General features: G+C 48.1%; 3 protein-coding genes across 3 annotated transcripts; 1 reads left to right on the top strand and 2 right to left on the bottom strand.

Annotated features, from left to right (window-relative positions):
• Positions 1-54: 54 nt before the first annotated feature.
• LY89DRAFT_780799 (uncharacterized protein) lies at positions 55-1,867 on the bottom strand (the record flags this gene model as incomplete). Its single annotated transcript, XM_018222417.1, has 5 exons — positions 1,597-1,867; positions 1,475-1,549; positions 1,002-1,419; positions 576-940; positions 55-431 (listed from the first exon to the last, which is right to left on the bottom strand). Exons 1-5 carry the CDS (start codon positions 1,688-1,690, stop codon positions 55-57), a joined length of 1,329 nt encoding a protein of 442 aa, XP_018073150.1. The 5' UTR covers positions 1,691-1,867.
• Positions 1,868-5,994: 4,127 nt separating this feature from the next.
• LY89DRAFT_717331 (uncharacterized protein) lies at positions 5,995-8,392 on the bottom strand. Its single transcript, XM_018218339.1, has one exon. It carries the CDS (start codon positions 8,258-8,260, stop codon positions 6,080-6,082), a length of 2,181 nt encoding a protein of 726 aa, XP_018073149.1. The 5' UTR covers positions 8,261-8,392; the 3' UTR covers positions 5,995-6,079.
• Positions 8,393-8,981: 589 nt separating this feature from the next.
• On the top strand, positions 8,982-11,860 carry LY89DRAFT_706435 (uncharacterized protein). The gene is made up of 6 exons (XM_018217527.1): positions 8,982-9,080; positions 9,130-9,189; positions 9,233-9,315; positions 9,362-9,513; positions 9,561-10,360; positions 10,407-11,860. Exons 1-6 carry the CDS (start codon positions 9,044-9,046, stop codon positions 11,705-11,707), a joined length of 2,433 nt encoding a protein of 810 aa, XP_018073148.1. The 5' UTR covers positions 8,982-9,043; the 3' UTR covers positions 11,708-11,860.
• The last annotated feature ends 131 nt before the right edge of the window (positions 11,861-11,991 follow it).

Raw genomic sequence — 11,991 nt, 5'->3', positions numbered from 1 at the left:
TAGTCCAAATAAAGAAGTCAGCTCCATCCCCGCCGAATGATTTGCCACCTCCAATCACTTCAAAGTTACAACTCCTGGCAATCTGTCGACCAGGGGGGAAGGTTGACGAGGTACAGCTGCTGGTGGTGGTGCTGCTGATGGTGCTGGTGTGGCTGCTGCTGCTGATCGAGCTCTCTCCTCGGAATCGGGCTCGTTATCTGCCTCTCCGCTTGCACTTCCAAGGGGGTTTGCTTGGTTCGGTCCTTTCTCACGACTCAGGCGCCAGAAGTAGCTGCATGCTACTCCGGTGACAACTCCAACAGCAAAAGAACCAATAGCTATTCCAATGATATTCCCTGTGCTGAGCTTCTGTGTTGAAGAAGCTGATGCGCTCGAGGCTTGGCAGGTTGATACAATTGTCGAAGTAGATTGTGCGGTCGTGATCGCATTTGCTAAACCGAATACGTTGCGATTGTAGTCGACGCTCAGGTAGATCTAGGAAAGGAAGACGCCACCCAATATGGGGAATGTGAATACCCCCCCATTGTCTATGACGGCTGATTGGATTCGAGATGAATTGATCACCGCGTACTTACCCTGAGCGTCATTTCCACGTTCCAAGCTAATGAGCTCGTAGTGTGGAATTGTTACTTGGTACCCGCCCTCGAGTTCCATGATCAGTTCATTCATGAGCGGCTCGTTCGAAAATGGGTATGTCTGCGAAATATAATTGTGCGACCCGTCGCTCGGCGGATTCGAAGGATGTTGAGTCACGTTGGCCCAGACTTGGTACATGGCGGGCGAGAATTGAAATCCGTTTTCGACGGGGTTGATACATGCTGGGACTATTGCTTCTCCATCAGTCATGAGCGAGTTGCTCTTTCCATCCGAAGTGGTAACGCGAACATCCTTCAGAAAGACTTGAAGAGGGCAAGGCTGGTCCAGGTATGAAGTCGCCATACTGAAGTTTGTAAACGTTCCGTTGGCCCGGTTGCTGTTATACCCTCCGAAGAATATCTCACCGTCTATAGGGTAGTCCATGCTTCTGCTGCCATAATAGACGCCGAACTCTGGAGATGGTATCTTGCCGGACTCCAAGAGGGAAGACAGTACGGATGAACTCTTCCCCAGGCCGAGACTGCTCCTGTTCGAACTCGTCGTGTCGCTCCATACTTCGAACGGGAAATTTTGATACAGTGTTGTCGGACCCAAATGTAACGACGCCGTATCCGTACTTCACGTAGGCATCGTCGGGAGCCGGATCGATGCTTGTAACACTCCAAGATTCGCTGGTTGCAGCTTCGAAACTTGTACCGTTTGTAGGATCGAAAACACCTCCTGAAGCCCCTATGCACTGTGATTGTGTTGACTGGCTACTTGACGTGCAATCGAGAGAGTTACGAATGCTGGTGTTATTGCGAGTGAAATCCAGGCGCAAGCCTATGGTCCTCATCAGCTGCTATTTGCATAACTCTGTCTTCATTTTACAACTCACCCTCAATCTGGTTTCTAAAATTGGCAGCAATAACTCGATTCAACGCTATCCCATCCCCAGAAAGCGTGTTGTTGTCTGGTTTCTGTTCGTCAAGGTAGCATGCAAAGTATGGAGTAACATACCTATCCTCAGAACCAAAGGGGGAATTGAGCAATCATTAGACTCAACAAAGGCAAAGATTTTCAACAATGTAATAAAAAACACGAAACGATGCATGTTTGTTTGTGCCGCTATATAGCGAATGCTCTTCGATGAGCATAGTTGTGGGCCCTTTCCTTGTATTTATACTTAGAGCTATATCATCGGCCGCTGCAGAGACATATTAAGATACGGAGGCCAATGGTTAATTGTCGATATGTCGATGAGGCGGAAATGCGCTGTATGCGTTGTGAGTGGAGATATGTGAAGACATCGGGCTGGGATGGCGGCGGGCGCTCCTCGCAAGGCACGGCCGAGAATACCTATCTCGAGTTCAGATCAAGTGGGAACACGCATAATGGCGGTAAATATTCGTGGTATCGTGGCCAGACATGAGAACGCCCTGTTATCTTTGATGCTCTCGCAGAAAACAGCCTCAAAGTACTGTAGTCTGGGAAACTTTTTAGCCCACTCAAACTCGACCACGACATAAGGCTTTTAAGCCTTGTCTAAGGTCAATTCGGTGTACCTTTATGTTCAAGCCCGACTTTGCTGTTTTCTCGAAACTTCGTAGAACTGCACGAGCTCGGCGTTGAGACAAACGCTTGGCGGAATGAGCTGTCGTGGTGTTCATTGGCCATGAACGCCTCTAATTACCACGATATTCACATGAACCACGGTGCTGTAGAAAGCAGCGGTTACAAAAACGCCCATATAAAATGATCTTTGAGGGCTGCGGACGAGAAATATTGAGGAAGATTTAATTTCGCTGTGCAGTCCGGATGTGGTTGAGCAATTGAGAAGTTGACTAAATACCCACCACACCTTCCATTCCAGCAGAATCTTGCACAATGAAGACCTATCAGGCCATGATATGGGTTTCGGAGGCATACGTAGATCTTGAGGTAAATCCAGAACAGAAGCCGAGGTGCCTCAGTCAACTCCCATCATCAATCATTTAAAAAATGCAAACACAGTCTTCTCATCAATCTATATCCCAGCTCAATCCCTCCTCCCATTACAGTCAAAATGAGGTTAAGAATGACAAGGGTGTGAGTGGGTATGGGAATTGGAAACCCCGAGGGCTGTGGAGTTTGGTGTTCGATTACTAGGAGATCATTATCCATATACCGATATTGTCTCATTCCAAATCATGGAATTCGGTCCCTTACCTTCACTGCTTTGCTGTTTTGATGGACCTTTTCAAAGCCTCTTCAAGTAAAGAGCTTAGTGGACAACTTCATCGAGACAGGCGCCTCGCCGATTTCATGGATTTTCGCGTCCAAGCAACTACTCGGAAGCATTCTTTCTCAAAATAGGACACTGATCCAGTGATTGCGTAAGGCTAGCTTTAGTGTCACTAATACGTACATTATTGCGTCCATGTTATTCGCCCTGGGAGTGTTTACCTGCAGAGCTGTGTTATCATGCTGCTGAGTGCACCGACAATTGAAATTTGCAGAGAGGGCCATGTCGCATCTTACGCAGGTCAAGGGAGGAATAAACAGGGGCAATAGAGGGTTTTTGTTCTCACGAGTCGAGGATTTCTGCATCTTCAAATCTCAAGCGTTACAAATATTGATCTTCAAAACACCCTCGCTTAATTACCCCTCAGATTACCTATCAAACACCACCACCAAAAGACCAAAAAAAAACCTCGATACAAGAAAACAAACAAATCCGAATCTTACCACTCAGAGTCCTTGAGGAAAAAAATGAAAAGACAAAAGCAACCAAAAAAGACAAAACGTCTAGGCACACAGATTTCTCTGTGTGCCTAACCGCCCAAGCGCGAAGCATTGTCCGATTCGAAATGGCGTGTTAGAGGCGGCGAAATGGCGATTTTTCTGGGGAGGGGACACCAACCCGGTCCTGTTAGGGGCCCGCGGCCCAACCGGATTGGATGGCAAGGGATTGCTTATTTAGATCTATCTATATTGTGGATTTAGCGAGGCGAGACGAGGCTGGGCTACGTAGCTCGGGGTAAGTGGAAGGTGATATGTGAGAGTGAAGGCGAGAGATGTATGTTGAGTTGTTTGATTTTTACTATGATGCTATTATTTTCGTTAAGCGTCTGCAATGTTGCTTTTATTGGTAAACTGTAGACTCACGTCTTAGTACGATTTATTTAGAATGATTATTGAGCAGATTATAGGAGGTTATGTGACGGAATAGCAGTGCTCTCAATCAGTATAGTTGAAACTTTGCTAGCCCATCAACCCTGATAGCAAAAGAGCCTTATATATGACTCTCGAATCATAACGGCGCTTTGTTAACCGTAAGATAGTATGCAAGCTACGATGTTCGCAGACATCGATCTTCAAATATGCCTTGTCATTTGTGAGCAAAGTCTCTTGTCAGTAAATCCAACCGCTTCAAAATCGTGCTCAACAAAATCGCCCTTTCTTGTGGTTTCCAAGGCATAGAATTAGAAACGCTCCAAAGTTTCTGGTGAATGTTCGTCTCGCAACTCATCAACTGATTCGAAAGCTGTACCCTATGACTTAAGCGAGGCTAGACAAGACTCCACTCTAGCATTCTTGAACTTTCCCTGAAACTATAAAATCCCCTCAAATACCTTCGAGTCTGACATCTGCGGCACAAGTTGGTACCTTACGTATCGTGCAGAATCATCGCAGTGATTTTTACATTCAAGAATATCGGAACTTAGAGTGGCTATGAGATTGGCTATGAAATAATTGTCCTCAGATTTATGCATGAGACCAAGCCCCGGGGGCTTAAAAGATTTGAACCCTTATACGAGGGTAGACCTCTGCTTTCTCCTCAGCTATCGTGTTACATATCGTCTCTTTTGCCAAGTGTAGAGCAAGCTAGCGACAATATTCCCCTCGACGGCAAATGAAGTATTGTACTAATTCACTTCCCCCATCAGCATCCTCAAGTCATCAAACAATGATAAGCCCACTCCCAACACCAACACTCGTTGTTCCGACTCCAAACAATTGCTGAGCGCAAAAATATGATGAAGTGAATGCGCTACCATTGTCCTCCTCGCTTAGCGAACTCGACCCCTTTTCATGATCCGAATAGCCTCACAATACCAACCCTCAAATCCGCCGCGCACAATACCTATGGCAGCGCTCCGACGCAACAATTGTAACGGCTTCTACCATATTTTCTATATAATCTCCCAGTCTCAGGCTTTTTCCGAACTTCTTTTTCTTCAGCAAATTGGCTCAGTACGATCAGACTCTGCTGTTTTCTTCAATCCACACAAAAACCAACTTGCGCCTTTTGGCATTCTATCTTCCATCAAGGGTTCGATTCCCTTCTTCAAATCAGACAACCACCACCACCACCACCACACCATCATGGCTCAACGACAGTCCCGCGCCGCCGCTCTCCCTCTCAACCAACGACCACGGACCCGAACCGTCGTCAGCGCCCTCGGCATCCCTCTCGTTGCGCTCCAACCGAACTACGCCGCGCCACCACGACCCCAAGCCCTGGCCGCGCCAGCATTCTCGGTCGACCTCAGCGTCTCGACCTTCGACCTCGGAGCTCGGGGCTACGCCAATGACGCGGAGCCAGGACACGTGGAGCACGTCTTTCGTGGGCGGACCACATTCATCACGAGGGCGGAGTGGGAGGATCCTGCGTTCCGAGCGGGACTCCGGAGGGCGGAGGACGAGATTAGGGCGAGGGAGAGGAGGGAGAGGTTGAGGCGGGCGAGGGAAGGGGGTAGGGGACGGAGGGCCAGACGGGCGGCGTTTAGGGGAGGGGAGAGGTTGAGAGTCAGGGGGAGGTTCGTTACGAGGTGGCAGTGGCAGGTAGATGTTTGGAACAATCAGTGAAATGGCGGGAGACGGGCCAGGCGGAGGAGGGAACGGTGTATGAATGGAATGATCTTGTCTTGGGGGCGCTTGCGCTCCGATCTTCCTGCAAGTTATCTCTTCTCGTGCTGTGAATGGTGACTTGGCTTGATTTTGTATTGAACATCCTAATCTTCTTCGATCAGACTTCGATCTTGGTTATTGAGGGTAACTTCTTGGCTATATTGAACAATAGGTAATACATCAAAACTCCTCCATGTACTGGATTATGATTGGCATGTACATAACTTGCGCTGAGAATGCCAAATGCCAGGCTCACTGCAAATCAAGCCTGAGCATTGATATAAGTGTGGTTCACTTGCCACACGAGAGTTCTATCACAAGTCTTCTCACTCACCACGAAGTATTTGAAAAGCTTCCTTGACCCGACTTTTGAGGGAACAAGAACCTTTTGAATAAGGACCCCAACTCCGAAAGCGAAACATGAAGCATGAAAAACGAGACATCTTCATAACAACTACTCTGGGACTGGACATTGCCATGGGTTGTTCAAGCTTCAATTCTAGCCAATGCAATAAAAGCAAGTATGCTTGAGTATTATCGAAAGTGTCGAAGTTCTTCATAGGATGTGTACTGGTTCTCATCTGCAGGGCTTCCGATCTGTTGGTCTGCCTCAGTGTTTGGAATTTGCAATATCATGTTGGTTCTCGCCTATGTCTTTTTCCTTGTAGCTGACTATCACAGATGTAGTGTCCGTAACCAGTGCGTTGGACCACTCCGGGAGTTCAAGAGCCATGCAGACGCCGAAACTTGCAGCTTGGCCAGCAAGGAATATAGCCCAACAGGGATCACTTCCAGCTGACACATGCGTCTGGTAGCCTTGAATATGGGGTTTGATGCTCCATTTCTCTGCCCAGAAAGAGGGCTGGACATTGAAGAAGTTGCGATTCCCAGCATGGGTCGTAGAATCGATAGATTTGACTTCGAGATTCTCAGCCAAGGCCTCAATTACATCCTGGATAGTGACATAGCCAACAAGCTGTCCGTTGACGCGACCAGCTAGCGAAGTGTTGGGGTAGATGTCTTCCGCGCTTCGCTCAATGCTGAGGTGTAGGGGGACGTCTGGCGCAACAACTTCCAGTGGGCCGATCCAAGCCTGAGTTGAATAGGTATTTGCAGGGGGAGTCTGAGTTGACGTATCGTAACTGAGTCGTGCCGACCCAATGCTTCGAATGTACCCATCTGGATGGACAGGGATCGTACCATAGAACTGGTCTACACATCGAAGTCCTAAAGCCTCTGGGATAGGCTTCATGGCAAATAGTAAAGACGGCAGCACTCCGTATATGCCATTTCGGTAACCAATTGAGTAGTTTTCTATGGCGGACTGTGGACTTCGGACGGGGATGGCACCAGCGTGTACTCCAGCCACAATATCTATCGCTCTCCCAAGTGGCAAACTATCTATGAGACCTTCATCTAAGAGCTCGAGAGCTACTGACATCCAGCCAAATGCCGAGAACGACAAGTCAACTGAAGTAACATGTTGCAACTTTGAAAAGTCCTTGCCACCTAACAAACTCGAGACTGCAAACAAGATTGATGCAGTGAGAACCCTGAAATTTGCGACTTCTTTCGTAAGCGGTTTTCCCTTATTTGCTCCTTGCATGCTCAAGAGAACAGCATCAATGTGTCTCTCATTAGCTATTCCCACGTAGCTATAGCAGTGAGCTAGATGGTCTCCAGAGTTGGTGAAGTGGAATGATGCTAATCTTCTAGCCTCGGAAGACGGCTTCTCAGGGTGCTTGGTCCATCTCGGGACTGATTGCAAGCCGACGTTTGCGTCTTTATGAACGACCTTCCAATCGAATGAAAGATTTTCAGTAACCCACCGCAGGACTTTGTCGAAGATTGTCTGAAATGGCTCTGGATGATGTCTCTCATCGACATGTGGTAGTCCGTTCAGAAATACAGATCCTATTGTCGTGAACCGGTAGTGGTGAAAGAAAACTGTTTCGCAATATGGAGAATTCTCGGACAACATCATGGTATCCGTAGGTGAAGTGCCTCCGAGGACTAGAATCACCCCTCTCGAGATTTGAGGCTCATCTCCATCACCACTCCAGCACGTAAGCTCTCCTACCATGTAACCAATCTCTCGGAGACACACTGCAACTCTCAGGACCAACGCACTTCGAGTGTGGTAGATTTTGACCTTTTCTTGTCCTAGCCATTGCAATAGACCACCGACCATGTAGCTCTCGAGTTTTCGACCTTCATATGCCGGTCTTTTATCTTTCGCCGGATTCATGACGCAGAATGGTAAGTTCGAGGCCCAGATGGCATTGTTGAACCTTTGCGTAAGAGAACGGCCAGCTCCTTCGTTCAAGATCTTCTCGTGATTGTCGTTGAGTTGAGCGTGAAGAGCCTCTCTGAGACCAGCCATTTCTTCCTCCCCTGGGAAGAGCTTTGGAGCAAGACATTGCATGAAGAGATGTACAGCCTGGCGGCCACCACATTCATGTGCAAGTGCGCAAATTGTCTGTCCCAACAATTGAGTCTCAAAGGTTCCTCCAAATGCGTGACGGGTATCGAGATCATCCAGGCGCACGATTCCATAGCTTGTAAGCACCTGACACGTAATTGGCTCAATTCGCATCCGCTTCACAAGTGTGTCGATGGTCTTTGTACCGCTTTTCTTTCGAACGTACGAGAAGAGGCGCTGGACACCAGAAAGACCTCCCAACCAGCCCCAAGCAGAAGTGGCCGCATTCAAGGCAGCAACGAGCTCAGCCGGACCGACTTGGATGGCGGAGAGTGTGCCATTTTCAGAGATCTTGATAACAGCAGTCATGATGAATGAATGGGATACTGTACGCCAAAGTGATTCGTGGGTGATGCATACATACAGACTTTGGATGATGAACTGGGGCGAAGTTTTCGCCCTGTGCGAGGTTTTCACCTCGAGCAGGCAGGAGCTACCGCAGCCTCGTGAAGATTTGGGAAAACCCAATGACGACTTGTCACATGTTGATCGACCTACTAGCATGCTATTACACGCTCAAAGTCTGACGCCCGAAACATGCTGGACCAAATGACTGTCAACCTGGGGCAGTGCAATACTTTTGCAAGTAGGAAGCTAGAATTCGCAAGCAACGTCCATTTCCCCAACAAACAATGATGCTGCGCACTTCGGAAAAAGCAAATATAGAGTGAGTATAACACTGTAGAGCTAGAGGTCTACCAAGACTTAGTGTAATTGGCAATAGCTGGTCAACACCCTCCGGCTCCGTGATGTGAATCTCGTACACGAGTTGATAATTGGGAGGGAATACATTACGATGTTGTGAACTCTTGCTGGATCGGCGCCTCGGTCCAATCCGTAAACTTTTGAGCTTAGCATTGCTGCTAAATATCTTCTCATCGACATCCATAAACTGTAAATGAATTCATTTTAGAGTGGGATATTATTGATGCCTGAGACATCGATTCTACCAGGTAGTGGTGCCTGAAGTCACGGGACACCGCGTTTGAGTCGACGCGCTTCTGACGAACGACCTCATCATCCCAACAAACTTCGGGTCGCGGCATCGACTTCGATGTTGCCACGCATTACGAAACCATCTGCGACGATAATATGTGGGTTCTAGACACCGAAGGCGATGCCTTCAAAGGTATGCAAAGCAAAGCGCGATTATATCCTCAAATACTAACCAGAATCAGGCAAGCGATTATGGCTCCGGCCTGGGAAGCGGTTCCTCATCGGTAGAACACAATCAGAAGGTATGCGATCGTGACAATGTTCAGGTCTCTGCTGACTTGGCAGATGGTCAATTTCTTGTAGTTGACAAGACTATATCGCGGAAACATTTGGTAGTTGAGGTGGACGAAGTTCCGCCTGCAGATTGCGTTGGTATCCCACGCTCCATCATATAACAAAACCTCACATTCTCAGGCAAATCCGAAGTTACGATCAAAGATAACACTCACGGATCTGAAGACGAAGATAGGCACATTAGTGAATGGTGAGCAAATTCGTGGCAGGGAATATGTGCTTGACCAGCCAGAGAATATTGTCACTATCGGAAAATACCCCTATCACTTCCGGTACGAGCTCTTTCTGTCATGAATATTCGGAACTAATGTTGTTCAAGTTTCAACTGGGTACCTGTTACACTCTCCTACACCTTAACGGCCAAAGAGTTGAAAGCAAACCCATGGACTGCGCTCTACGAACGACTCGGACCTCTCGATATCAAAGTTCTGCAAGACTTCCAAGCCGGTGTCACTACGCATGTTGTTGCGAAGAAGCGCAATACCTCGAAGGGACTACAGGCGTTGATCGGCGGAAAACATATCGTGCACAATGATTCGTTTGTCCAAGCTCTTGTAGCCGCTGCAACGCCTGGGGCAAGCGGGGCTGCTCCTCTGGAAGAAGATTTCGAGGCCAACTTTCCTGATCCTCTCGACTATCTCCCTCCCAAAGGCGAAGAACCAACTCAGCGGGAGCTGAGCGCTTATGCTCCCGATCCAGCCAGACAAGACATGTTTGAGGGGTACACATTTGTCTTCTACGAGAGACGTCAACATGACAATCTCTTCAAGCCCATCTCAGAAGGCGGAGGTAAAGTATCTTTGATGGAAGTCAAGCCTGAAAGTACAACAGTCGAAGATTTTGTCAGACATGTTAAAGGTTTGGCTGGTGAGAAGGGTTTAGGAGAATTTCAAGATGGCACTGAGGGAAAGGGTGTGATTGTGGTAAGATTCAACCCGGTCAAAGGAGAAGGCACAGAGTGGTTTGCAGAATTTGGCCGAAATGTTGCCCTTCATTTGGATCACCGTCTCATCGAGCAGAATGAGTTCTTAGATGCCATATTAGGTAATGATGCCAGCGTACTCAGAAAACCTCTTGAGGTAGAGATGTCTGGTGTTGTAGCTCCTCCTCCAACAGATGGTACGTAAATCTCTTATCTATCAACTGCTGTTACTAATCATTACAGTTACCAATGTCAGCTTCCAAGCTCCTCCTAGCTCTGCTCAAATGCAGAATGCTACTCAACTCAGTTCTATGGCGCCTCCATCACCACCACGAAGAGGCAGATCTCGTCGGACGGTCAAGAAAAACTTTGGGTTCGATGATGATGACTTCTCTGGCCCGATAGCAAGTTCGATACCCGAACCGCAGCCGGAATCTATGCCAGTGGATTCATCTGCAGCGGTGGAGTCGCAACCACACTCACAAGGCCTCTTCGTAACCCAAGATCCTAATATGGAAATCGACAGAGAAGAGTCTCCACCTAGAAGTCCCGGCAAGCGAAAGCGAGATCCGTCTCCTATTTTCGAAGATTCAGAAGAGGAAAATCTGTTAGATCAGCTTGCTCCTGCGGCAGCAGCTTTCAAGAAGCAAAAGCTTGCACGAGGAGAATCAATCGCCAGGCCTGCACCAGTAATCCCGAAGCCGGAACCACGCAAACCTCCCGCTCCCACAAAAGTCAAACAAGAAATCAACGTCGTTGAGATTGCTCGGCAAAAGCAAGAGGAAGCCAGAGCTCTGGCAGTAGCCGAGCGCGAATCACTCATGGAACAACTAGAAGGCATGGACGTCGATCAAATGCGCAACCTAGCAATCATCGAAGAAGTGCCCGTCGTCAGAAAACCACCACCAATCCGCACCTCTCGTGCAGACGAGAGTGATCGCTGGGACGACAAATGGAATGGCCGGAAAGACTTCAAACGCTTCAGACGTAGAGGTGCAACTGGCAATAGGAAAAACGAACGAGTCATAGTCCCCCTGGAAGAAGCTAAGAATAAAGACTTCGGTATCGGTGATGATTATTGGGGTGGTGAGATTGATAGCCAGAAGAAAAAGAAGAAGGGGAAAGAAACCCAAAGTCAAAATGAGAGTGGTGGTAGTGCACCGAAGAGTCGAGCAGCTAATCGAGCAAGACAGATCCTTGCTTCGGAAGCTGAAGAGGAGTTCGGTTCTCCTGAACCAGAACCTGAACCGGCGAACATCGCTTCGTCGTCAGATGTCGAGATTGTTCCTCCGCCAAAATCGAAGGCTAAAGCTGCTGCTACTACTACTACTAGGGGATCACGCTCCCAGAAATCGGTCACGAGTCAGGAGTCGACGACTCAGAGCAGGGGCAAGAGAGCTGCTGAATCGTCGGCGTCGAGTAGTAAACAGCCGCCCGCGAAGAAACAGAAACAGTTGTCTTTGATGAAGGGGAGGCAGCAGAGCGAGGACGAGGATGAGGATAGTGATGATGATTTGAAGTTTAAGTTTAGGCGGAAGAAATGAGCGGGAGTCACGTTGGGTGTATTTGGGAGTTTTCGGGATATGGTTGTATAGCTTTGCTGGGCATAAAAGTATACTGACTTGAGTTGGCATATCCGTCTGTCTTGTGAGTGGGAGTGAGTGGATGGGGTATCATGTCTGTCTATTGTCTACCTCTATACATAGATAGCAACCCCAGCTATTCTAATTCTTCTGGCTCTTCTAGCTGCCCTCTCTATCTCTACAACAAACAAAATAAGCACCGCTAACCTCTAAACTCCAAACTCCATTCCCATGCCCCATCCCCT

This window comes from Mollisia scopiformis (genome assembly GCF_001500285.1).
Source record: "Mollisia scopiformis unplaced genomic scaffold LY89scaffold_9, whole genome shotgun sequence".
NCBI lineage: Eukaryota > Fungi > Ascomycota > Leotiomycetes > Helotiales > Mollisiaceae > Mollisia > Mollisia scopiformis.
This window is presented reverse-complemented; position numbering and strand designations above follow the sequence as displayed.

Excerpts from the sequence above, each read along its gene's own strand:
- LY89DRAFT_706435 (XM_018217527.1), top strand. The coding sequence starts at position 9,044 with ATGTGGGTTCTAGACACCGAAGGCGATGCCTTCAAAG. Across the intron at positions 9,190-9,232 it reads CGGTAGAACACAATCAGAAG|ATGGTCAATTTCTTGTAGTT; the intron begins GTATGCGATCGT and ends CTGACTTGGCAG. Across the intron at positions 9,514-9,560 it reads AAATACCCCTATCACTTCCG|TTTCAACTGGGTACCTGTTA; the intron begins GTACGAGCTCTT and ends ATGTTGTTCAAG.
- LY89DRAFT_717331 (XM_018218339.1), bottom strand. The coding sequence starts at position 8,260 with ATGACTGCTGTTATCAAGATCTCTGAAAATGGCACACTCTCCGCCATC.